The 26378-nt window shown below is 42.3% G+C and overlaps 1 protein-coding gene across 1 annotated transcript; it reads left to right on the top strand.

The window, feature by feature from the left end:
* Positions 1 to 1034: 1034 nt before the first annotated feature.
* wscd1b (WSC domain containing 1b) lies at positions 1035 to 20926 on the top strand. Its single transcript, XM_026182384.1, has 9 exons — positions 1035 to 1342; positions 2364 to 3012; positions 8903 to 9017; positions 10109 to 10293; positions 16330 to 16451; positions 17268 to 17445; positions 17861 to 18025; positions 18132 to 18332; positions 20074 to 20926. Exons 2-9 carry the CDS (start codon positions 2619 to 2621, stop codon positions 20424 to 20426), a joined length of 1713 nt encoding a protein of 570 aa, XP_026038169.1. The 5' UTR covers positions 1035 to 1342; positions 2364 to 2618; the 3' UTR covers positions 20427 to 20926.
* Positions 20927 to 26378: the final 5452 nt, after the last annotated feature.

Here is a 26378-nt window from a genome sequence, read left to right as displayed (position 1 = left end):
AAACCAACGGCACAACAAGCAAATCATAGAGGTACTGTAAAGCCAGCAACGCTAGCAACTACAGACACCAGCATCCACCTGTTACTTAAAGGATTTCTTAACAAACACACCTCCTTCCAGTTGAAGAAGACGCTGATGTAGAACATAAATGATCTCGACAGAAAAACCATTTGTAAGAACATAAACATATTATGATGGAGGACAAGTACAAAAAAGTATTTATTAATTCATTTATTAGTTCATTTAGGAATTTATGTATTTATAATTCCTCTGTTTATTGTCAGTTAAATGATCAAATAATGAATTGGCCTACTTTATGAATGTGTAGATAACAAAAGAAAAGGTCGTCTGTAAATGAAATTGCAGATTCATATTTTATTGCATAATTCATTAATAACTCACGAAATAGCTTTCCACTATGTGATCACTTTGACCCACCTTTACTACCTTACTCGGTAACTTCACGGGTAAGTGTGGTTGTTTTCTTTACCTTCAGTCGTGAACACAGATACCGTGACATTTAAGTACTGCTTTGCTCTGCATTGTTGGTGGCAGGAACACGGAGGCCAGGCTCTGACTGTGCTGCTGTAGTGCTAGGACGTCATCCACGCTAGACTGACGCGTGAGTCACGGCAGTTCATTAAGTGCTTCAACGAGCCTAACCTGTAGGGCCACACGCGCGGGAACCACTGCATGATTTGTGCTCTGGATCTCTGAGCAATGCTGATATTGTCAGATTCAGTCCTAGTTTGTTTATTTAGACGTGGATCTGATTATTCTGTGGCGTTTTCTGAAACGTCCTTCAAATGGTTCACGCGTGGGGTTTTATTGCCCCGCCGCCCTCTGCATTGTACCTCAATATATAGTGCACTGTGGGCATGGAGCTCAGTGTATGGAGATGGGCTTCAGCATAGCCTTTGCACGCCTTTTAAGGCCCTCCTTATGTGCAGTAAAGCCTGTGGACTGCTGGACACGACTCCCGTTTGCACGGTGGAGGAGCTGTGACGCGTCCACATCACCAATGCAAATGAGACCGACTACCCCTCCTTCTCGTCCCCATCACCTCCTCTTTCTGTATCTCTCTCTCTCTCTGACACACAAGCACATACACACGTACTGCCTGCGCTTTATATCGCCGTGCCAGCCTTTCGGGGCGACGGAAAGCAGCGCTGGCAGAGAGAAAGAGAGAAAGAGAGAGGGAGAGCGAGCTTATATAACAGCTCTGGGAAACGCCGAGGACACACTCGGTGCACAACAAAGCGAGGAAAACAGCGATCTTAACGGCTATAAACTGATAAGTGATCGCGCAGTGGAAGGATGCCGCGCCGCTCCGGTGCTGAAGGTAAGCCGCATGGTCCAACATTCAATACTGTAAATGGTGGAGGCACAGTGAGGGGCTTTTAAGATGGAAGACCTCGGCTTCTTAAATAGGTGATGCGTGTTTACTCTCGCTTGTGATTCATTTGCCTTTCAACCTCCCATCCCGTTCCACTAAATCAATTCAGCCACGCGTCTTTGTTTTTCACCTCGAATACACAACCGCGAGTTATTTTACGCGTAAAAACGTGGAGTTGAACATAACTTGGGCACTTGGACATGATCGGAGACTGTTCACTGAGCAAACTGTTGCTTCTATCATAGGGAGCATCACCGCACCCCTACTTTTTTGAGGGGGGGTGGAGTGTGTCTTAGAAGGCCTGAGATGAAAAGTAGAGCTGAAGGGCATGACGGTGTGTGACGGCCACCGAGACAACGAGGCATTAATGGATCTCATCGGATGTTCACTCCACTGCTCCACTCTTCAGTCAAAGTGTCAGGCTTCAGAGAACACTGCGAACACCACAGTGTTTTTAGCCTACATATTCAGCGATCCTCAACATCTCATCTTTGCATGTTTTCCCCCACTCATCACTTATTCATCTCTCCACGGATGAGGCAAGAGTTTGTCTGCGCACACTGCTATGATAATCCCCATTTCATAAGCACCCATAATGCGCTCTCCAGACAGTTTTAATCACATGATATTTTTTTTCAGTGAGATAGTTGAGATTTGGAAGCTGGGAGATAAGGTCAAGAATGCACTTTGAAACCACAAAGGTTCGGTGTCATTTTAAAATCAGGAATCGCAACTTTGGGCAGCAATATGATATAAAAACAAATGCGAACAATGGAAGCAATGGAGCAGCACCATGGGATTTGTTGCAAGACGCTGCAAGACAGAAACACAAGCCGATATGTCAACATAAGCTGTGAATCTAATTCACCAGTCGGGCTCATCTTTTCCTTTTCATTGTGCTGACATATAGAGAAATACGCTTGCATTAAATCTAGCTGCTGCTATTTTTTCTGTTTTCTCCCCCCAGCTTACACCCAAGGATCCCCTTGGAGTCACTGACCACAGCATTGGATATTAAATCTTTCTGGTGTGATACATCCATTGTTACACTGCTGATCTCAGACTCTGTGGCTCCAAAAGGACCAAGACAATGTTTGCACCTCTGCTAGATCCTACAGGTCTTGTCATTATTATGAAGTTCTAAGTAGGCTACAGATCTGCTCTCTCTCCTTACTCGCCAAATGGCCTTCCACTGAGCTGCGAGACAGTAAATGGTATAGGAATGGTGGCACCCTTCTACAAGCTGCACTGCCTCTTGAAGCGGGCTCAAATGCTGCTGCTCTGCTTGGGCATCGCCTATCTGATGGCAGGCAGCATCCTGCTTCTACAGCGCTCCAGCATCAGAGTGGCTCAGCCAAACCTGGCCAGCCTGCCCCCCCTGTGGTCCCTCTCTGCACCTCCTACTGCCCTCAGGACTGCAGGCTTGGGCATGAGGGCACGCTCCAGATGGGTTGCCATTCAGGCTGCGTCTGGAGGGGGAGCCAAGGCAGGAGGGCGACACTGGACTGCTTCCCGAAGCCTAGGGGTCCAACACTTGCATCATCGCTGGTTTCACAGTCTGCTGCCAGAGAGTCCAGAGCAAAGAGTCTCCGTCCAGAGAAGCAGCAGGCACAAAGGTAAATAACTGTGCACAGCTATGAATTTGTCTGCACATTGAGCTGACACTGTCCTGCCTCTATCACTTGTGGCTTGACAAGGTTCACTGCTGTTTTTAGTATAGCTAACTAGCCAGCAGACAAAACAAGCACTGGTCACTGCGTCGCCCTATTTAGATGTATTAGTGTGCCAGTGAAGTGTTAATGCCATTAACGTGCATCATGACAAATGCACGATTCTTTACGTGGAAAAAGATCTTCTCCAATGACTTCTGCTGAGAATGTAGAGCTGGGATTTTAAACACTCTAACACGTTTTAGATCTGCTTTTCTAAAACACCGGGACCTCTGCTATGTCACTGACTTGCACCTGTGTGGCCTTCTCACAAATTGTAGGAAGGCCACACAGGTGACCGTGGCCAAGCTTGGACAACTCTTCTGCCATTAAATTAAAAACATATATTACAAAGTCTATGAAAACACTCTGGGGGGAAAAGTGACAAAAATACCCTATGAGCATATTGAGCCAACGGATTTCCCCGTGAACAACATATCAGGAGCACATATGCATGTTTATTTTCTATTTTTGGGCTTTCTTTTTTGTTCAGATGGCCAGGGGCTGGGAAACCGCACTCTCTGCACAGGACTCACATAGTGCACTCACAACAAGCTTCATTCGACATTTATGAACAGATAATCATGACCTTAGAACATTTAGAAGAGCTTCATTATACATTTATATAACATTTTACATTTGGTTGCTTCAGATCTTGTAGATGAAAGATAGAGCTCACTGATCCTCTCGAAACCAGAAGAGTAAAAAAATAAAAAAGGCAGGCGAGCACTAAAGTAGCTTCCAGAAAATAAATTAGTAATTATGAAGCTAAAAAAACGATATAATTTCTTACTTGCACTCTCTGCTAAGGAGCCCTCACCATTACTTGAGTACTTTGAGATATCCATGGATGTTTACTCCATTGTTTAACTGTGCCTGTCAGCGCCTTTGCCATTTTGCTGAAATGATAAATACATTGGAATTACCTTCGGTGGAACATTTGTTCTTTCAGCCCATTCTTGAAAAGCATCCCGTAAAAGCTCTTAATCCTTTTTTTAAACAGACACTACATGACCATTCAGTCACTAAGTAGGGTAATACAGATGAAAAATGTTTGAGGCAAGAAAGAGATCAGTTTCAGTAACAGCCATCTGGCAAAGGGTCTTTTTTAAAAAGTATTACCCAGGACACAGAATTCAATTACCCAAGTCTATTGTGCCACAGGCCCTGTGAAAGTAGCCGGTTGAAGGGCTTAGAAAAAAGCGTATTTTTGACACCGTTTCTAAACCAAGTATATGCATTATTTCAGGATATCAGTCCAGATAATAATGAAGCAATCACTCGAATTCCACAACATGTATTTGACACTGAAATGAAAATCATTTACATGTAAATGCAATATTTAATAAATACATTTAAATTAAATTGTCTTCATATTGCATTAAATCGTAACAAGAGTCACCTTAAGGTGCTTTATCATGTGAGGAAGAGGCCCTCGAGTAACCCAGAGAAAACCCCCACAATCAGACAACCTCCTATGAACCAGCACTTGGTGACAGGGGGAAGGAAAAAAATCCCTCTCAACAGGAAGTAACCTCCAGCACAAGCAGGCTCGTGGATGGACAGCCGTCTGCTGCAGTCACTTCCCACCATGACTAACACATTTTTAGCCTAGCTTAACATAAAAACCAGACGCTGGTGGGTCTTGTCAGCAGCTTCCAGCTGCTGTTGCTGGACTTTGAGGCAAGAAATATCTCACTGAACCTCTAGTGGACTGATTCCAAGAAGTCACTGCTTCTGATCAAAAGGCATTTCTGTAAATAGCACCCCACAAAGTCACCGTTTAGTTTTTGTGTTAAGCAAACAAACTCCACCATGATGGCAGATTCACACACACACAGAAAGGTGAAAAATGTTAACTGGAGACCTTACTGATATTTGGCCTTCTTACCTCAAATGAGAACCAAAGTTGCAATCTCCATGCTAGCTGTTTTTACACTAAGCTAGCAGCCTACGGTCTTTACCTTCATATTTAGTGTAGCGAGATAAAACAAGCATCACTATTTTCATCTAAAGTTCTGCAAAAGGAAAATATTTCTGCACAAACCTTTAAATGTGTCATCAAAATAATAGAAAAGCAGAAAGATGTGCTGGTTCCAGCTCCTCAAATGAGATGTGATTGCTGCTATTGTGAATGTTTGTGTACTGGACTACTTGCTGAATAAAGAAAACCTATAACAGTTAATTGACTTGGTAGCAAATGAGTTAATCAAAAGATCAAATTATAATGAAAGTAGGTACAGTCTTAGAGACAGTGTTACATCAATATCAGTTGCAGCACCATGTCTAAAATTATTTAAAAAGCACTTTCCTATTTAGTAGAATAGGCGGTGTAATGGAGAGGGGAAATGCTGCTACTTACTGTGAGTCAAGCAGTAATAAGAAGCTAAATCAAGACTATCATAAGGTGGTTCAGCCAAGGTAGGCTGCCATTAAACAGCTCTTACCCATCCAAAACAGTCTCGTTATCCAAATTTCACGGCTTAAATCTCTGGACTGAAGCCCAAAAGCTTCAGGCCAGCACACATTATCTGAATTTTAAAAATGTGATCAAGAGTTACCGTCCCCTGTTTGTATTAATCACATAATGAAAACAAATACTTACAATAAAAATCCTTTAAAAGAGATTTTTTTTATTTTAATAACAAATGTGAGGACAAGACAGGTGGTTAAACATATCTCTCTATGGTAGCTCATTTATTGGCTGTAATCTGCTGACATATCAGTCCCACTCCGCTCTGGACTTCCAAAAAGGTGCAAAATCCCAAAAGGCATTTTCATGATTTTAGTCTTTATCCCATCTTTATTCAGTGGCTGCTCTCACACAGAGGGTGTAGCAGTAATAACATCACACAGCCAGATGGAGAAGTTTGCACATGCATTTTCAGTTTCATATATCCATGGATTCAGGAGCTCTACCTGTTCAAACATTTTATAATAAACGTCAGAGATGTATAATACTTTGTATCTGCTGCTGGAAACCCTACACATTGCAGGAATGAGTGACAAATGTATTTATATGTAAAGTACAAATAAGGAGAGATGTGTAGATGGAGATATGACAAAGTATTTGATTCTCTGGCAAAGTTTCACTCAGTGCTGTAAGTGATTTGTACACACAGGTGGCAGCGGTGCAGTGGTCTGTACTCGTGCTTCCGTGTCCTCCCAAAGCCCAAAGGCACATGGAAGAGTCCAAGTTGCCCCTTGGTTTCGCTGGGAGTCTGATGTGAACGTAATAGGTCTCTGCATTAACTCTGTGATGTGACTGGCAACTCTGAACTTCAGACAAAGAAGAAAAGCTATTTCCATCTGCAGTAATTTATATTTTGCACCATGGCTCATTCCTGGAGCCTTCCATGCGGGTATGTGGAATGTTTGAGTTAGGCAGAGGAGCAGTTCAGAACAGAGCTGGCGTCAGTGACAACAGATATGACACCGAATAAGTCAGAAACAGAAACAGGAGATTAAGTCAGAAAAAGAGGAGCTGGGCAGGAGGTCGGTTACAAGGTGGGTTTGCAGATAAGGAGCTTAAATAGCATGCCCTCTATGAAATAACCATTTGGATATGTGGAAGTGTATCGGATGTGTGCTGCTACTGAAATCAGTTAATCTGCAGCTGAGCTTGACTCTGTGGCTTCCCTGAATTAATGCTGCACTTGATTTTGTCCTTGTTAAATGCTTTCTCACTACTGCAAACACTCGGTTTGGTTCAGGCGAGCAGTGGCGGCTGTATAGAGCGTGCATCATTCTGACACGCAGCTCCTCCGCATAATGTCTAGACAAGTTCAGGGCTGCAGTGTGTGTGAAAAAGTCTTAACAGTCTTAGGAGTGTTGTGTTTTTCAGCATCCGACACCCCGTTGAGATGATCCTCCTCTCATCCTGTCTCAGGTCAGCCTGTAATGCATCGAAACCCTCTTTGTTGTCCTTTTTTTATGACGCTGCTCACACTTGTGAGGGTTTTAGTATGTAGATCCAGCAGCGAGGCTATGAACCCCCTTCAGCGGACTTTAATGGTCACACACAGTTGCTACCCGTGGCAGCAGCACATGTCCTCATTCTTGGCCATCCTGTCATTAGCCTCCTCCATCCAATCCTGCGGGGAAGAATCAGCTCCAGCTCAGCCATCTGTCTTGGTGTTTAAGAAAGCAGCACAGTGGCAAGCCAAAAGTGCAGTCGTTTCTATCATGTCTGGGAATTCAGGCTGATTCCCTCCATTAACCCTGAGCTGCTATTGCCCGGGGTCTCTTTCTCACTTTGATTAAAACAATGACCTGCACCGCCGGGTGGCTGAGAGGCATAGGGGGGCATCACCTTGGGTGATGCCATTTGAGTTTCTTCTTTGGTGGTCCCAGCCTTTCAGTACTTTGAGGCAGCAGCTACCGTTGTACTCCTGCATTTGTTTTTTGGGCGCCGGCGGCTGGTGACTCAGCCTGACTCCAGCACAACAGGCTGGACGAGCTTCAGAAGACATTGCAGACTGATTGAATCACAAATTCGATACGGTGATGCTTGGCCTGCCAGAGATTTCACAGCCCATTGCGTGTTTCTGTGTTGTCTGCTCACCTTGCTGCACATTCCATCAGTCCCCGTCACATGCACCTCCAACACTTATTAAATCCTCTCTTTGACCAGTTGGCATCGGCCTATTTCGCCGCTGGTAGTAAAGTGAAAACAGAAAGCCAAGCCCCTCGTGTCCTTAAAACCTATAAACATCGATACACGTAAATTCATGTTAGGGATTGCAAAATAAACCTAAAAGCCAAGTATGTGCACGCACTCCATCCACCAAAAACTCAGTTCCTAAAGGACTAACAACATCTAGCATGTGGCCTCAAAACATAATAGTGTCAGACTCGAGGAGGAAGATGGAAATTAAATCTGCACACAAAGAAATGCATCAGCTCCCTCGCACGCTGAAAATGAAATTTATAAAGAAAACTTTAATGTGTCAGCTGAGCAGAGTTTGATGTTGCAATGTGGCAAAGACAGGGATTACATCAAAGACTGAATCTGGGTTACATCTTATATGGTGCCTTAATCTTGTCAGCACATCATAATAGTCTGCCGTAGCCTATTATGCGTTACATCCTTCTTTCTGCACGGGTGATTTTTATTCTAGTGGAAGTAAATAGGTTCACAGTAATGCAGAAATACCAATCATCTACATTGCTGGATAAATCAAGCCTTGCCATGTTATAATTTAGTTGGATGTTATGGCTCACGATACATGCTGCTGTGCATAATAACCGTGAGTAAGTGATGACGCAAAGGCTGTTTTGGTTCTGCCAGTCTTGGAGAATGTGTCCGGAGCCAAACCGAAGATGCCATATCAAGTTGCAGAGGAGTGTGTCAACATGTGTGTGTGTGTGCAACATGGACCAAACACAAACATGGACATACACAATTTGTCTCATTTCTGTTTGATTTTAAAAAACAAATGTGTTCTAAGTTTGCGAGGCACTACGTAGGACATTATTTAGTTTGTCAATGGTGCTAATGGTGAGTATTTTTATACCTTATGAGTCTGTCACTCAGTTTAATTTGGCCAATAAAGGATGATAGGCGAAAACTAAGGGAAAATTCCAAGGTCAAATCAAAGAAAAAAGAAATGCGTTGCTGGAAATCTGTCCGATTCTTGAATGACAAGTGCCCGATTCCTGTTTTATTATTAGATTTGACCATAAATGTGTACTTTTCATTCAGCTGCCTTGGTTTTGTGATTGCGCACGCTGAGTGCCACCACAGGACTTTTCTGCCTGAATGAATTTTAATTTCACATTTCTTTTCTTCATATAGGAACCTACATCGGATGCTTCCTTCACAACGCCAGCGATCGAGCCCTGGGAGGGACCATGCTTTACGACCTGCGCAAAATGACCAGTTCTTTGTGTCAAGACACCTGCTCGGAAAGGTAATGCGTTCACAGCGGGCTCCTGTGAAGGGACCACAGAAAGCTCGCTGTGTGAGTAAATGCTTTGGATCTCAGTCTCCTCCATGAATGCCTCCTGTGTTTTGAGCTATAGCGGAGAGCCAGGTGGCTGGATGACAGTAAAAGATGAGGGGGTGAGGAGTGAGAGAGGGGAGAATGAAGAGCAGGCCAGGACAGAAGGCTCGATCTGTTGCAGAAAAAGGAAGAAGGGGGGTGTTTGTGTGTGTGTTATAGAACGCTTAATGAGCTGAGTCCAGCAGTTGGTGAATAAATCAGTGGTTAGATATGTGCTTTTCCTGTGGACGTGCTGTGGTGTGGAAGTCTCTGACTGGGTCAGTGTGAGCCGAGTAATCAGCGCTGCCACATCCTCAACAAACCTGTTATTAAACATGTAGAGACAGGTGGAATTTTTCAAACACAACTCAAGGAATGACCTGCTTGAATTATTCCTTTTTATATGTTAGCAGCCAGGAAGCAGTGCATCCCCAGTGAAACGGGAACAGCCGAGGACAGATGGATGCTGCCAGGCGGATAGCTGGCGCTTCCATCTCAAATGCAAACCCGCCCTCTGCCTGTCCACATGGAAGGCAGTCTCGTTACCTGAGCGAGCCAATTACCGCAATGAGCAAAAGTAAAAAGTCAAGGCAATTTATGAGCAAGCTTCAAAGGACATACATGAAAAGGTCAGTTTTGATGAGGTCTCTGTCTTTCCCAAGGAGCCTGGATAAAGGAAGAGGAAAGGGGGATGAGTCACAAGAGCCTTGATATGTAAAGTACAGATCAGAGGTGACTGCACTGCAGCCAGAAGAAGGCATTACACAGTCAGGAGAGTGCAGAATGAAAAGCACTGATGGCTATCACGGGGAAACTGTATGTGTAAGCCCAGTAACTTTGAGTTAAATGATAAGTTTGAAATGTTATCGAAAGTCCTGTGGGAGAGCATAGCCAGAGGGCAATAGCTTCAGGTTATGGATTGCCATTGGCTAGGGCAATAACTATCAGTGTGTGTGTGTGTGTGTGTGTGTGTGTGTGTGTGTGTGTGTGTGTGTGTGTGTGTGTGTGTGTGTGTGTAGTGGTTACCAGTTTGCAGGTCTGGAGTACGGAGCCGAGTGCCACTGCGGGAATCGGATTAGCAGCCCTCGGGCTCCGGAAGAGGATTGTAGTCTGGTGTGTCGGGGTGAGAGGGGGTCTCCCTGTGGCGGCGTGGGCCGTCTCTCCATATACAAGGTGGAGGAGCAGCTGCCAGGTCACAGAAAATGTGAGTTGACTTCCCTCAGGGAAGACACGGCACCGTTTACTATTTATACCCTACACGGGCTCCGCAGATGAGTGAAGAAATGACTGAAGTTAAATTCTCAAAACACAACAACACAGAAAAGTTAAAGCTATGCACTCCCCACACCACCATCTATAACGCTGCCACATGCCGCTGTGCAACCAAAGCCTTATACATACAGCACATTTGATTCCTCTGTCCAGGAACTAACTTAGAGAAAGCGCCAACAATCAGATGACTGGTATAGATAGCAGTTGTGTTATTGTAAGGGTTGACCTTACCACATAAAGGACCTTGTTGTGATTTGATGCTGTATGAATTCAATAGAGTTTAAATTGAACTGAATTTAGTACCACAGGATCCAAAGTTTCTACTGTCTCAACTCAACATTTTCTTCTTTGGTGAATCCAACGTTTCAGAGGTATACTGCCATCAGTTTTTGTTGTTTTCTTTTCTCTAGTGCAGGGTGTCCAACTCCCACACAGCTGAATCAAATGGTTGGATTACCTCTTCAGCATGCCATCAAGTTTGGCAAAGGCCGGGTAACTAGTCATTCATTTGATTCAGATGTGTCGGAACAAGGATGTGTCTAAAAGCTGCAGGACAGTAGCTCTCGAGGACTGGAGTTGGACACCCCTGCTCTAGAGATGTTGTCAAGTTGGTCAGCGTGTCACTTCCACGGTGCATTATTCATATTTTGTTGGTCAGTGAGGATGCATTGTCGATGCGATGAGGGAGAATTGTTTTGGAGACACAACCAGAGAAGCATCTTTCACATTCATCATCTTTTGTCTGGAACCACCCAACATTACTCATATTTTGAAGGTTTTATCGTCATTTACTTCCTCTAAATGTGTCTACATATACTTAACCATAACTTTGCTTTGTCTAACCCAGTGTTGGCCAATTACTTGAATAAAGTACTTAGTTACTAATTGTTGATTACATCTCCAAGAAAATAATCCCATTACTTTACTGATTATTTATTTTCAAAAGTAATTAGTTACTTTATTATTGGATTAGCATAATCCATCATATAAAATTGAATCAAATGGAAAAGTCACTTTTAAAAAATTGTTTTATTAGTTTTAAACTTTTATGCATCAAGCAAAAATTAAATTATATCCAACAGTCTCTGATTGTTGCATATAACATTTAAACCTATTTTCTGCATTTTCCAAGATATACAATAAAATAATGTTCAGAATCAAAGATTCAGCAGCACTAAGTCCTGTCGCTCTTGAATCTATTTTCAGTTGTTTAGCAGGAGTGGGGCCTGTGGAGGTTTGCCCGGAGCCGCTGCGGTCATGTCATGGAGGGGAATGGGAATTTCACATTCCCGTGGTGGCGTGCTGGGTGCTTGATCAGATTTGAAGTTAAATTTTTCGCTGTTCCTGCCACGGACATCGCACGCTCGTACGCCATTGTCATGAGACACTTTCACAAACAAAATCATGGTTTAGTAATGCAGTAATGCAGCGTGCTTACTAGAAAGTAACAGTAATCTATTACTTTATTCCAATAGTAATCACTTACTTTACTCATTACTTGAAAAAAGTGGTCGCATTACAAGTAATGCGTTACTGCCCATCTCTGGTCTAACCTAACCACTCCGGAAAAAATGAAAGCGTCTGATATGAACCAAAGAATCAGATAACTTTTGGGATTCACAGCTAGGAGCAAAGAAGAAAGTTAAGTGAATTACAATGAAAAGCACAGCAGGATAGGATAAGGATTTGTCTTAGTGCACAGTGTTACAGAAGGAAAGGGGAAGGTGTGTGAAACGGTGGGGGCTTTATTCAAGAAAGATTATCATAAAAAGGTATTTATCAGCCCGCACATCAACACGCACACAAACACACACACACACACACACACACACACACACACACACACACACACAAACAGCTTGAGCTGATTTGCATAAATGAACCGATGCCACTTGTGACTAAAATGATGCATTGTGTTAGGTTTACACCTAATGCAAACGAAATTAAGTAATAAATGGAGCAACAGCGAGCACATATTTAAACCATGAATAAATAATGAGCAAACATTTAATATGCTACTAACAAAAAAAAAAAAAAAACTGAACTCCTTCCGTAATAAAATGTAAGCATGTAATAGTGTTTACTCTCCACTCTAAAAGTCCTTGTCTGAGTCATCTCAGACTGTGTGACAGACTGGCTGAGATGTGTCAGCATTTCTTTGGCTGATGTTTAAATTGACAAATCCTTCCATCGCCGTCCCTGCGGTCATCATATTTGTCTGATGCACACCTAGAAAGCGGGCTGCATTGCTGCGACAGCCATCTGCGAGCTGTCATCTGTTGATGCTCAGACATGCATGAGTGACAAATCCTGTTGGTTCTGGTATTGTTGTAGTATTTGTAATGCAAAATAATAAGAAAAAGATAACACAGCAACATCCTGTTCTTTGTTATTTTTCATGCCATTGCTTCCTCTGGGAAGATGGTCTTGACAAAATTGTGTTACTGTGTAACTGGCAACTGTGCTTTGTTGTTATTCCACTCCTTTGCTTCTTTGCAGTATTATGCCAAGTGTAGCTTTAAATGGTGATTTTTTTGGAGTCAAGTCCAGTTCTTGGGTTTGTCACCCCCAAACATGTCTCTTTTCATTATGGAGAAATAGCAAAAGTTTTGATCTGACCATAATAGTTTATCTCTGTGATCATCTGCAAATTTCAGTTTGAAGAAGCAAGAATTTCTTTCCTTGTCGACACCGTCTTAGACCATGGCAATGTGAATCTTGCTTCACTGTAGACAGTGACGCTGGTGTTCCAGCGGTTTTCAGTTCATGACAGGTTTGAGCGTTGGTGGTTACTGAATACACCCATTCGATTTCCTCTCATATGCCCACATAGCAAAATTGGAAAGGCCCGGATCTGGCCCACACAATGTGCTTACACATGGTCCACATACTGCAAAGAATGACGGCCCTTTGTTGGCCCAGATCTGGTTTGCCAGAGGTGGCCCACACATTGGCCAGCACAAGGCCAGTTGCAGACACACTGGTGGTCCTGTGCTGGCCCAGAACAGTTTCAGATCTGGCCCCAGATGTCAGCCTAACGTGTACTTGAATCAGCCCATATGATAACAACATGTGCCAGAACATAATAGTGCAAAAGTAACATGACAGTGAATCTTATATAGCGCTTTTCTGCTCAAAGTGCTCTATACAACATGCCACATTCACCCAATCACGCACTTTCTCTAAACTGAGAGCTTCCTAACTGCATTCATACACATTCACACTCTTGACATGCCGACTGGAAGAGCCAGGGATCAAACCACTAATCTTCAATTCAATTCAATTCAATTCAATTTTATTTATATAGCGCCGAATCACAACAAAAGTCGCCTCAAGGCGCTTCATAATCTTCCGATCAGTAGGTGACCTGCTCAACCTCCTGACCTACAGTCAGTGTTGGGAAGGTTACTTTTAAAACATATTCCATTACAGAATACAGAATACATGCCTCAAAATGTATTCTGTAACGTATTCCGTTACGTTACTCAATGACAGTAACGTATTCTGGATACTTTGGATTACTTAATATATTATCATGCTTTTTACAACTACGTGAATGTACTATTGCTGTGTGATTTATTACTATTACTGAAGGTCCGCGGCTCCGAACCGTAGTAAAGGGACCTCTGGCTAATACGTCGGGTTCGTGTCGGGCTCATAGCCGAAAAATAGCTTTACTTTGTTGTCTGGGTCAACTTTGCTAGCAGAGACAGAGAGAGGCGTTGAAAGGCTCCAATGGAACTTATTGTTTTCGGAGGAAAACACGAACACTGTGTACAGTCGAGTCTTAATAGCTTACTTACAACTGGGCTCGTCAGGCATTCTGTTTGGCTGCAGTGGTTATTATTATATTTACATGCTTCCAGCTCCCGTTTTTGCTCGATGACAGCTCGTACTTTTCCTTTTTCTCCCTCCTCGCGCTCACAGACACATAACGTGTTTGGCAGTCCATTCTCCCTGCAGCACGGACTACACTGCCCATGATGCTACATTCTTTAGAGCTATGCTTGTAGCATTCTGCATGTTAGCTTAGCACAACAACAACAACAACAACGAAAAGGCGCTCTCTCACCCAGGAAACACAGAGAGAGAGCGTCCCCCTGTAACCATGGCAACCGTAACGCTGCCGCCTGGAACAACGGCACGTAGCTGTCAAACAAAACCCAAACAGTCCTGACCCGCGACAAAATGAAACAGGGAAGTACCGCAGTGTAATCCATTTATTTCAACAAAGTATTCTGAATACCACCTTTTTAAACGGTAACTGTAACGGAATACAGGTACTCATGTTTTGTATTTTAAATACGTAACGGCGGTACATGTATTCCGTTACTCCCCAACACTGCCTACAACTACCTGGTGATGAACATGAGTAAACCCTCACTAGGTTTTGGATAAAGTGTACACTCACAAGCCTGTCAAACCTGCATTTGAAACCATACCATAGCAGTATAGTATTGCAACATGGCATTTGGGTCTTCTAACTAAAATAGGAAAATAGGAACATAAATAGCGCCATCATTGCCAGACCTGGCCCACATCTGGTTGACATACACCCTGCCATGACACCAGTCAGTCAGAAGAGCCAGCTTGATGCCGGATCTGGGGAAGACCTGCTTTCTATGAGCCTGGGCCACATAAACCAAACCATGGGCCTGGCCCATATCTGGATGACATACCACTTACCATGCCAGAAGTCAGCCAGCAGTGCCGGCTTGAGACCAGATCCGGGCCAGACCTGTCTGCTATGTGGGTGAGGCTGAGAGTTTAGGTCTTCTTCCATATCCTGGCAAAGTGGTGACACATCTATATAACTTGTACATAAAATTGTTTGAACTGATGATCTTGGAATGTGCAGTTATTTAGAAATGGTTTTAAGAGACCATGCTACTCATGCTGATCTACAGCTCCCCTTCTTGCTGTTATCGCTGTGAGTCTTGGTCAGTCCAGTCACGTCTGTCAAATTAAATCATTTTTGTGCTGGCAAAGAGAAACTACCAGTATAGTCTACCATGATTGCTAGCAAAGAGTTAATTACATTGGTCTTGTTAAAAGTTAAAAATCAGCATAGAACTTTTAGCACCACTTATTAAAATATTTAAGAGTATATATCTACGTACTTCAGCCTGTATGTGTACTTTTGAGTCTGTGTGCATTAGGGAAAATCCAAAATAAATGTAAACTTATTTTTATAGTCATTAAAGACGTATCCTTTATTCCACCCTGAAAAACAAACAGTTCAAAGACATCATTAAAAGCTTCAAATTACCATGACATTCATGCCCATGATGAGTGTACATAAACCTCTGACTGTATATTATTTGACATTTATATTTAAGTAAATACTTAAAGTTGTATTATCTTAGCAGGATGTTGCACAAAGTTAATGTGCCACTTTTAAAATGTCAAGCTTTTAACCTGTGTTGCTGTTCTGGATGGTCCTTAATGCTTCATTTTAAAACCTTTTTGACAGCTCATTACTCTTCTTTGTTTTATGACTAAACTCTTGACTCAACTAAACTAATTGTGTATTAGCCCCACAATGACCACGACAAATCCAGCTATAATGATTATCCATAACTTTTTCTTATAAAAACTGTTTTCACTTGTGTAAAGATTTGCTCCCTCCTCCTGTTGCAGTCAAGGGCGAATCTATTATATAAGCAGCTGATGATCATAAACAATATTAATATTCATGACTGGAAGCTTCGGCGTCTCTGGAGATTTGCAGCTGACTTGTGAATGTATTACACTGTGTACCAGAATTCAGCCAAGTATGGAAAGATAATTATCGCAGAAACCCTTTGCATGTACATTTCTTTGAAAATCTGACATTTGCTACTTGTTTGTATAGAAATAAATGCTCCCCAATGTTGACCAAAGCAAGGCAAACCCTTCAAATGTGTTTTGCAGTCACTAGCAGAGCGCTATTCCTTATCATCCCCGTGTGCGTTTTTCCTCCTTGCAGTCAGAAATGTGCACTACCGGGGTTGCTTCAAGTTGCTGAAAAGCATCATCGGCACCTTCCCCGTCTACTCCTTTCAGCCGAACCTAACCACGCAGTCCTGCATCGAGACGTGCACTGATAAGGTTTGAATTTCTCCTCTGCAAATTACAGCAATGATGATCAATTTATTGCACACTCTACTTGTGGTTCTCCACTCAGGGAGCTGTCTTCTCTCCCTGGAGAACACATGTAGGAGCACAGAGCTCTCTGGATTTTTGCTGAATATTTTAGGTTTAATGTGTCTGTAATGAGATGTAGATACTCTGCATCCTGCACTGAGATCTTACTCTGTGCAGCTGTGTCGCCTCCAAAAAACAGAAATATGGATGGTAGAAATATTGGCAGTGACTGCAATATGATTAATTCTCACCGTGCGGTGTGTGTTTATGCATGCATATCAGTTCCAAAAAAGTTTCACTCCAGTGTCCTCGTGTTGTGACATTGAGCATTCTAACCTCCTGCTACCTGGCAGAGTGAGGAAAAATAAGAGAGTTGGGATGTTCTGCAGATTCAGCTGAGTAAATGGTAAATGGACTGGTTCTTATATAGCACTTTTCTACTCTGTCTGAGCACTCAAAGCGCTTTACACAACGAATTCATTCACCCAATCACACAAGCACTTCTTCTAAGCTCTTAAATGCTCTATCTAACATTCACACTCCGATGGATGCATCGGAGAGCAACATCGGGTTAGTTTCTTGCCCAAGGATATTTGGATTGCAGCCTGGGCTTGAACCACCGACCTTCTGGTTAGTGGCTGACCTGCTCTGCCACCTGTCAGGTGGCATCTGAGCTGAGATGACAGATCACCCTTAGCTAGATTAGAAGTCTTTGGAGAGAAAAATTGGTGTGATGAGTCATATGACAACCTGAAGAACATTTGTGCTTTTGGTTTGTAGGAGCTCCCACTGGCTGTGTTCAAGAAACCCCACTGTTTCTGTACATGGACGTCATCTCTTTTCAGTCTCAACCAGCAGTCGGACAACCAGCAGTGTGTGGGGAACCACACCATCGCCTCTGCACTCACGGCGTCCACAGAGCCTGACCACTACCAAGTTTACTATACCCCTGTGCTTGGTGAGATATTTGTTACACAATGCAAAAATGTGTTAGTCATCTGCACGTGTTTTTATTTGTAAATGTATTATTTTGAGCCCATCCCACTGTGCCGTGTCAGTCATTTTTTGCTGATCATGCAGTGTAGCTAAAGTTCCAGTCTTGCATTAATTCTAAGTCCCAACTGAGAGACTTTCTGTGACCACTGTGTTGTTTTCTTGGGGTCAGATGCTTAGTAAAAATGAAAACAGTCTTCATCCCAAATTTCAGCTCTGATCTGTGACTTGCAATCCTACTGCAATTTGTGCCACGTAAAGAAAAAACTCCATTTCAGGCTCTCTGCTACAATACTTACTATATATTCTCATACATATTCTGATATATTCTGATATTCTGCTGATATACAACAGCTGAAACAAAAAAACTGTGCTTCCAGACTCCAGGTGCAAAGAGAGGATGTTTCTGCCTCAAAGATCCAGTTCCCTTGTGGCTCTCTCTAGTTTTCCCGGGGCAGGCAACACCTGGGTACGACACCTGATCGAGCTTGTGACCGGCTACTACACTGGCAGCTTCTATTTCGATGGCACGCTGTACAACAGAGGTGGGGAGAGCACAGTCCGTGTCCTGAAATGAGAGTTTAAGTGGGTGCTTGATGAAATATTGCCCTACAGCTGACTGTTATCTATTCATTTATTCATTGGTACCAGGTTTCAAAGGCGAGAAGGACTACTGGAAGAGTGGCCGCAGCATTTGCGTAAAGACCCATGAAAGTGGGCAGAAAGAAATTGAGATGTTTGACTCTGCCATCCTGCTGATTCGCAACCCTTACCGCTCCTTAATGGCTGAATTCAACCGCAAGTGCGCCGGACACTTAGGACATGCCACAGATGCCCAGTGGAAGAGTAAAGGTGATGTAGTCCAATAGAATGAAGTGGTTTATGGCTCAGCTGAAGGTTGCTATAGTTACTGCTGCATAATGTCCTACTGTTGATGATACAACAAGAGTAGATAAGAGATGAATGTCGTGAAGCACCTTTATATTTACAGGCTAGCACTCAAGACTCACTCCTGAGCACCAGACAGCCACCCTTTAAGAAAAGTCAAACTTTGTCTAAACTTTGTTCAAAAGTTGTCTTTTTACTTTGTTCCACTAAACAATTATCTGTTGAGTAAAGTCTAAAAAATGGAATGTAGCATTCAGGCATAGCAGACATCAGATCACACCCTTCATTGTGTCTCGTTTGTGGCTTTTTGGGCGAGTCTCTGCATGGTCATATTGTTCCCACGTACTTGGGCGGTATAGCGAGATTTATGGTCGAGCATAGGTGATGTGTTCACTGTCCACTCCAGCCAGGAGACCGCTTTCCAAGCAGATGCTTGCGTTACCTGTGACAATCAGAAGCAATGGGAATCTTGGAGGGCTGGATAGGAGTGGTTGAAACCGTAAACGTGTACGCAGACGGACCTTTGCGGGATCGTAAATCTCGTTATTGGCGCCGCTGCGGTTAGGGTCGTCATTTCACAGGAAGAAGGTTCTTGGTTGGTTGTAGCTTTATGCTTTTCACGTCTCTTTAATATCTCTCCTCACAGGTTTTAATTCAACTTTTTTACAAGTCGCTTGAACTGAAATGAGTTCACGGGGACTACATTCACCTATTTAATAGTTTTTATTTGCTCTGAGTTTTTAAATGCCTTCTCTCCATACCGTGGGGTTAAAGAAGACAACATTCATGTTGCTCACAGCACTGAAAATATTTGATTTTCAAAAGACAGTGAAAAAGCAGTTTCTTGGTCCCACTGAAAGCTGTTGACAGAGTGTTCTGAGGATAATGCAGAATACAGATGAGTGTGGACTGAAAGCTACTGCTGTGGCATCATGCTGCTAAACCATCACCATGCTGCACTACTTCTTGACAGTTTTTTTCTTTGTTTCTTACAAAATGTAACTACAATGTCTCATGTATAGTTTAAGAACGTAATGAATGTTATAGAAAAAAAGTTTAAATATCTCATTTCAGTCACAGTCTCAAGCTTAAAAACACCTCGATGCGCTCATCAACCCTTGTATGTGGCTATTGGCTGCTCTTACACAAAAAACGCAAACAAAATAAAACACCAGTTCCAACAACCAGTTAGTTAGAGACCCAACAACGAGCCAGCCTGTCTATACCACAGGCATATACACACACATGCTGCATTGTCTCCTCTCTGCCTGCTTTCTGGCTGACATTCCAGTTTCTCTTTTTTTTCACACGATGATGAATGATGTTTATCATCTGATTGCAGTGCATGAAATCATTTGATTTATAGTCTTCACCTTGGGAGTAACTATGTTGAAGTTGTACTGCCGTTTGATAGCCACACAGTGGAGCTCTCCACAGTTTTTACGCATATTTTTTTCCATAGTTTGTGTCATAACCAGTTGAGTCGCGTCTTCCACATTCACACAGATAAACATTCACTCAGATGATCATTTGGGACACGTACATTTTTTTTACTTAGTTCTGCAATCAGTTATTCAACACTGACACAGACACAAAAATGAAAATTCTCAGAAGCATGCAGTATATTGATAAAATCCAACGTCTATGTGTGATTCCTGATCAAATTAGCTAAAAATAATCCAACTGTACCCTCTTTCACTTGCAGAATGGCCAGAGTTTGTCTCCAGCTATGCCCCCTGGTGGGCATCTCATGCTGTGAGCTGGCTGAAGTTTGGCCGTCGCCTCCTGGTGGTGCATTATGAGGAGCTGCAGCGAGATCTCCTCCCCCAGCTCCGGCTCATCACAGCCTTTCTAAACGTCACTATGACAGAGGAGAGGTTTCTGTGTGCAGAGAGCAACCAAGACGGGCATTTCAAACGCTCAGGGGCTCAGCGGCCCTCTTTTGACCCATTCACTCCCGACATGAGACAGATGATTGACTCCCACATTCATGCTGTTGACCAGGCGCTGCAGAGCAGGAACTTTAGCGGACTTCCACAAGATTACCTCCCCAGATGATGATGTGAAAAGGTCATGAGGTAGTTCTTTAAATGACTGGTACAGCAGAGGTGTGTGAGAGGAAAGGTTTCCACCGAGTGCTACGTGGGGAGCAGACACACGCTGGCCAATGTAAGCGGCCCACCTGACTCTTTAATAAGCCAGTCACACTGTGAATGCCCGTAGAATCAGAGAAACTCTTTAGAGGTCACTGGAGAAACATTTCAGTTCATTGTGAAATTCTACAGAGAACAGGTATGAAAGCGTCAAGGCCAGGACTGCCTCTATGCAAGCAGCAAATATGATGATTACTCAGAAAGGATTTGTTAGGCAGTAGATCTGGATGTATCTGTATGTCCTTCAGAGCTGCTGCATGCTGTTATATGGACATGAACTCAGAAATATGGTGATGACAATGAAAACTTCTCCAAACTGTATGAAATGTTTCTATTAGCATTTTATTTCATTAAATGCGTTTACTTTGAGCTGGGTGCAGTTGCGTACACTGGCATCACTTGAAACGTGTTTCACTTTATTGTTACCAGGTGAGGACAGGTGTGTCTCCATTTCCAAGGTGACATTGGGAGGGTTTGTGTATCTGCTGTTCAGCTTGTCACAAAGAAAGCAAACACGTGTGTGCGCTGTAGATCTCTTAGCAAAGGACTCGCATATTGCTCAAGTGCAGATGTTTTTCAATCGTTCCTGGAATAACCTGGGAGAACAGTGCCACCTGGTGGTTGAATTTGCACCTATCAGTACTACGAACACTGGTGCAAATTCCTTTCTCTGCATTCACCATTACATTTTTATTTTTTATTTGAGTCACGTTCTTGTATCTGATATTAATATGAAATACACCAAGGAGACATAAATTGAATTAATTTCACCATAGACTGCTCAGAAACTGTAGCACAATCAGCACCTCTCTGACAATGCTAAAAAAATAACACCTCTGAAAATGAAAGATTCATGCAGGGCTGCTGTCACTGTGTTCATTCACTGCAACAGAGATGCAAACAACTGATTCCAGCAACGAGCTAAATGTATGCCTCCTCTATCAGCCACATGTGAATGTAAGCTTTTACTCCAAAATCCAGTCCCTGCTTCTTTGAGCTCTTTGTGGACTACTAACCACTTAGAACTTTGTTTTTTGTAACAAGTATCCCATTTCACTGCTGACAATATCTACAATCTGGACCTCTTCTTTGTCTGCTAACACTAGATAACCTCACCAACACCTGTCTGATACAGTACGTCAGAACATACAGGTGAGTACAAAGAGAAGATTTGAGACAGTAGAAAGCTTCTAAAATCAGGCACAGAAAAAAGAGACAGAATACAAGAAGGTGGACATGCTGCTGCTAACGAGGTGGTTTTACAGGGGAGATTCTCCAGACAACACAAAGCACAGCCTCACACCAACATCACATTACAATAGAAACTTTGCGTGTTGTGCAATAATTCACACACATACTCATGAAAAAGAAGCCCGTCCAGTGTTCGGATTAGGATGGTATAGACAGAAAGAAAATATGCTCTTTCAGGTGGATACATGCATATATATCCATCTTCTATGAAACAACTAAGTCCCCTTTAGCCACCGTGTGGCTTAAACATCAGCTAGTGTCTGAGATCAGTCTGCTACAAGTTGTTTTAGAAATTCCGTCCACGTGCTACATCTCTCTCAAACCCTCCAACAGTGTGACGGGTTTCAAATCTGCATTGTGACTAAACCAGCCAATGACTCTGCCTTCTTTCTGAACCAGTGTTTTTGTCCCGTTGAACCGTCTACTTCTAGTCCATCTTGGATAGCTTTTACCAGCCTGTTTTTCAAAGGATGTAGGGTTCATAGATGAATAACCAACTGCTGAGTCTCCAAGGCAGCCAAGCAAACCCAAACAAGAACACGTCTATGCTTCAAAATTACTCTCCAGAATAGTTCCCCTTCATTTGAGCCAAACAAGACTGCTGTTATTGTGGTGAAACAAATTTCTCTTTCATGTCCAGACTGCATTACTTCAAAAGGCCAGGTCTTTACCTCCATGTTCACAAAGTGTTGTTCAGCTCCACTATTCCTGTTGGACAGCAAAGACGTTTTCTGGGACACCACTCGTGCATTTATGATCGCGGACACATGCATTCTGATACTAACAGTTACCTGATGGGGATCCTGGAGTCTTCTTTTCACATTAAACAGTAGACTAGTTAGGCTGAATTTCACACAAATTGGCAGTCATTTACAATCCACTTGTAGGTGATTGTCTTTACGGTGGAATTATTCATTTTAAATAATTTGCAGCTCTTTTTCGTATCCTTTGCCAGATGAACAGACAGGTTGAAGAGCTCTTCAGTCCTCGGCATGATGACACCAGACACTTCAAAATCAAAGAGGACATCACTGCCAGAGGTTTGAATATGTCACGTTTCTAACTCAAAGAAAGCTGTACACACTGGAAACTATTCTAAAAGTCACTATTTAAATAATATGGATGATTTAAAAAATCATGTAAAGTTGTTGAATACTGTGTGCCATGTGTTAGTGTACCATCTTCACTGATTTGTTTCAAAGAGGATCAAATGTTTATTTATTAAAATACAAAAAAAGTGAACAATCCATTCAAAATTTCATTTAGTGTTGTTAATTTTTTACATCATCTAGTGTTAATACGTATTTATTAGTAACAGTCAATGACATCTTAATCAATAATATTCAGTGACTGGCAAATAGTTGGCTTATAAAATAACTTTTCAGTAATTATCCAAATGATGTTCAGTATATGATACTTGGGACAGCTCGGTGACACAGTGCCATGCTGTCTTGAAGCAAGAACGCCCTGGGTTCATCATACAACATTCAGCATCATTAAAAAAGTCCTGGAAGTCTGTGGAGTTTGCATGTTCTCCCCCTTGCATGTGTGGGTTCTGTCCAGGTAGTCCGCCTACTCCAACTTCCTTTAGCTGAAAACATTGGAAGAGCCGTTTTGCCGACCATCCAAAGGTCCAGCACCCTCAGCAGCTACAGCCTCCACTTCACAATCACCGCAGCACATGTCCAGCTAAATCGCTGCACATGCTGGTAGGCAAGAAGTGAAGCAGCTCATGGTGGTGAGAAGTGACCGTCAAGGGAGAGCAGATGCAACCTGACCACCACCGGCACACTTTAGCGCCGGAGGTTTTCGTAAAGCTTTTATTTTGGTATTTCCATTGACCCGTTCAATAAATTTGCACGTTAGCTAAATATTTAGTTTCCTGTAACATTTAACATTTAGATTTAAATATTATATTTAGATTTAAGATTTAAGATTTAATATGGTGTTTTAAATATAAGAAGTTACAAACATTTTAGTAAATGTTAAGAAAAATGACTCGAAAAAAACATGTTTTTATAAGGTTTTGAGCTAAATGTGGAAAAATGTTGCCGTTGATTTCAGCATGTTTCTGTTTACAAACGGTGCCCCATAGCTGTCTCACCCCTGTAGAGGCTGGGATAGGTGTGTGAATTTGATAAGTGGAAGAGAATGGATGGATAGCTAACACTAGCATTTGCCTGCATGCATGACATTCGAAAAGTTTCAACGATTCATTAGTCAAAAACTGACAAGATTCTTCAAGGCTAAATAGAGCTATTAAAAGCTGTTTCTTACTGTCATTGTATTGACACCATATAGAAAATGATTTATGAGGATTTTAAATATCAAATTACTTTGGACTTTTGACCTCTTTTTCAATTCAATTCAATTCAGTTTTATTTATATAGTGCTAAATCACAACAACAGTCGCCTCAAGGTGCTTTATATTGCACAGTGGATCATACAATAATAGATACAGAGAAAAACCCAACAATCATATGACCCCCTATGAGCAAGCACTTTGGTGACCGTGGGAAGGAAAAACTCCCTTTTAACAGGAAGAAACCTCCGGCAGAACCAGGCTCAGGGAGGGGCGGGCCATCTGCTGCGACTGGTTGGGGAGAGAGAAGGAAGACAGGATAAAAGACATGCTGTGGAAGAGAGACAGAGGTTAATAACCGATATGATTCAATGCAGAGAGGTCTATTAACACATAGTGAGTGAGAAAGGTGACTGGAAAGGAAAAACTCAATGCATCATGGGAATCCCCGACAGCCTACGTCTATTGCAGCATAACTAAGGGAGGATTCAGGATCACCTGGTCCAGCCCTAACTATATGCTTTAGCAAAAAGAAAGGTTTTAAGCCTAATCTTAAAAGTAGAGATAGTGTCTGTCTCCTGAATCCAAAGAAGGAAGAAGGAAGCTTTCAAAATCAAACTCAGGTCATATTTTGTCATATTATAATTTGCATCCAAATATCATGCCACATTTGACCTCTGACCTCACTTTAACATTTTACATCGCATTTCTTTCAAGATGACCCCAAAACATGTCCTATCTTTAAAGAAAGGGTTGTCAAGAAAAAGAGAATGAACTGCCAAGTTAGTCATGCTACGCTTTTTATTGCCCCACAAACTTCCGACATTACATCTAAAAAGAACAGATGAAACAAAAATGAAACAAAATTAATATATAAAAAAATTAAATAATTGCCCCTTAAAAGTAAACACTACCCAGCGAGTGAGCTGCTGTGGCGGAGGTTTGAGCTCTCTGAGTGCTTCTTGTTTCTGAAGTACACGGTCATATTTCGAATCCTGAAATCCCACCATGTTGTTTCCTACCTTGGTGTTAGCATCACTGCTTATCCACTATTTTTTGCCGAAATAATATTTGTGAAGTTATTTGATAAATATTTGAGATCCAGTTGCACACAGACGTTAAATAAAGACTGTTTCTGGTGGGGAACCAAATCAGCTGCTAAAGCTGAAGTAGTTCACCGGTGGTGAGTTGACAAGCCTCATCATGTTGATTGTCTGTAACAGTTGTGTTACTCCCAGAGGACTGAATGAGTTTGAAAGTTAGCTCAATTAGCGAAGCAATGCCATAAGGCCTCACAGTCAGCTGTCTGTCATAAACACTGCATGGACTGACAGCTAGACTGGGTTATATTAAGACATGCAGCAACATCTGCTTAAACAGTATGAGATGTCAGAAGTAGTTCCTTTATTGGCTTTTTCTCCTACTGATTTGCAGACATAAAAATCATTAAAACTGCAAAAAAAAAGAAGATTTTTTTCACTGAAAGCAGAAAATTCCCCAGGAAGAAGAAACTGAAGATGCAGCCAGACTGCAGATGCTGTTGCACTCAGTCCGGTCACACAGACACGACCAGGCTTGTTACTTGACCAGCACAGACAGTGGGACGAGACAGTCCTGACAGCTCATGAGGGATCTCAAAGGACATGCAATGTCACTGTCAGTAAGGCTTCAGTGTAGTCACAAAGTACGGCGAGGAAAGAAGAGTTTCTGTGACAATAAAAAGAGTTAATGCATAAAACCCCAAATACTGAAACCACAAAAGCCTTGTAGTCAACACGGGAAGCAGTGCCCTTTCTACTTCTACATGTGGCACAGCATTCAGCAATAGTAACTATTATATCCTTAAATATATTATACTTTCAAATGACACTTTACACACATATTTTCAACTCTATATTTTGTACAAGAAGCTGATCCTGATATCAGTTATAGCTCATATGTAGGTGTGCTGTGGTATCTGCACCAAGATGTTAGAAACAGATCCTTTAAGTCCTTTAAGTTGCAAGGTGGGGTCTCCATGGACCAAACTTGTTTGTCCAGCACATCACACAGATGCTCAATTGGACTGAGATCTTTGGAATTTGGAGGCCAAGTCAACACCTCAAACTCACTGTTACCAAACCATTCCTGAGCCATTTTTGCTTTGTAGGGGAGAAAATTATCTTGCTGAAAGAGGCCACAGTTATCAGGGAGGTGACTGATGGTCTGATTAAAGTGGTCTTCCACTTGGATCAGTTTTCAGTTAAATTTGGAAACTACATCACATCATGGTTATTTAACAGGATGACGACGTGTGTTTAGGAT

This window comes from Astatotilapia calliptera, chromosome 10 (assembly GCF_900246225.1).
Source record: "Astatotilapia calliptera chromosome 10, fAstCal1.2, whole genome shotgun sequence".
Taxonomy (NCBI): Eukaryota; Metazoa; Chordata; class Actinopteri; order Cichliformes; family Cichlidae; genus Astatotilapia; species Astatotilapia calliptera.
The sequence above is the reverse complement of the archived record's forward strand: the minus strand, read 5'-3'. Positions and strand labels throughout refer to the sequence as shown.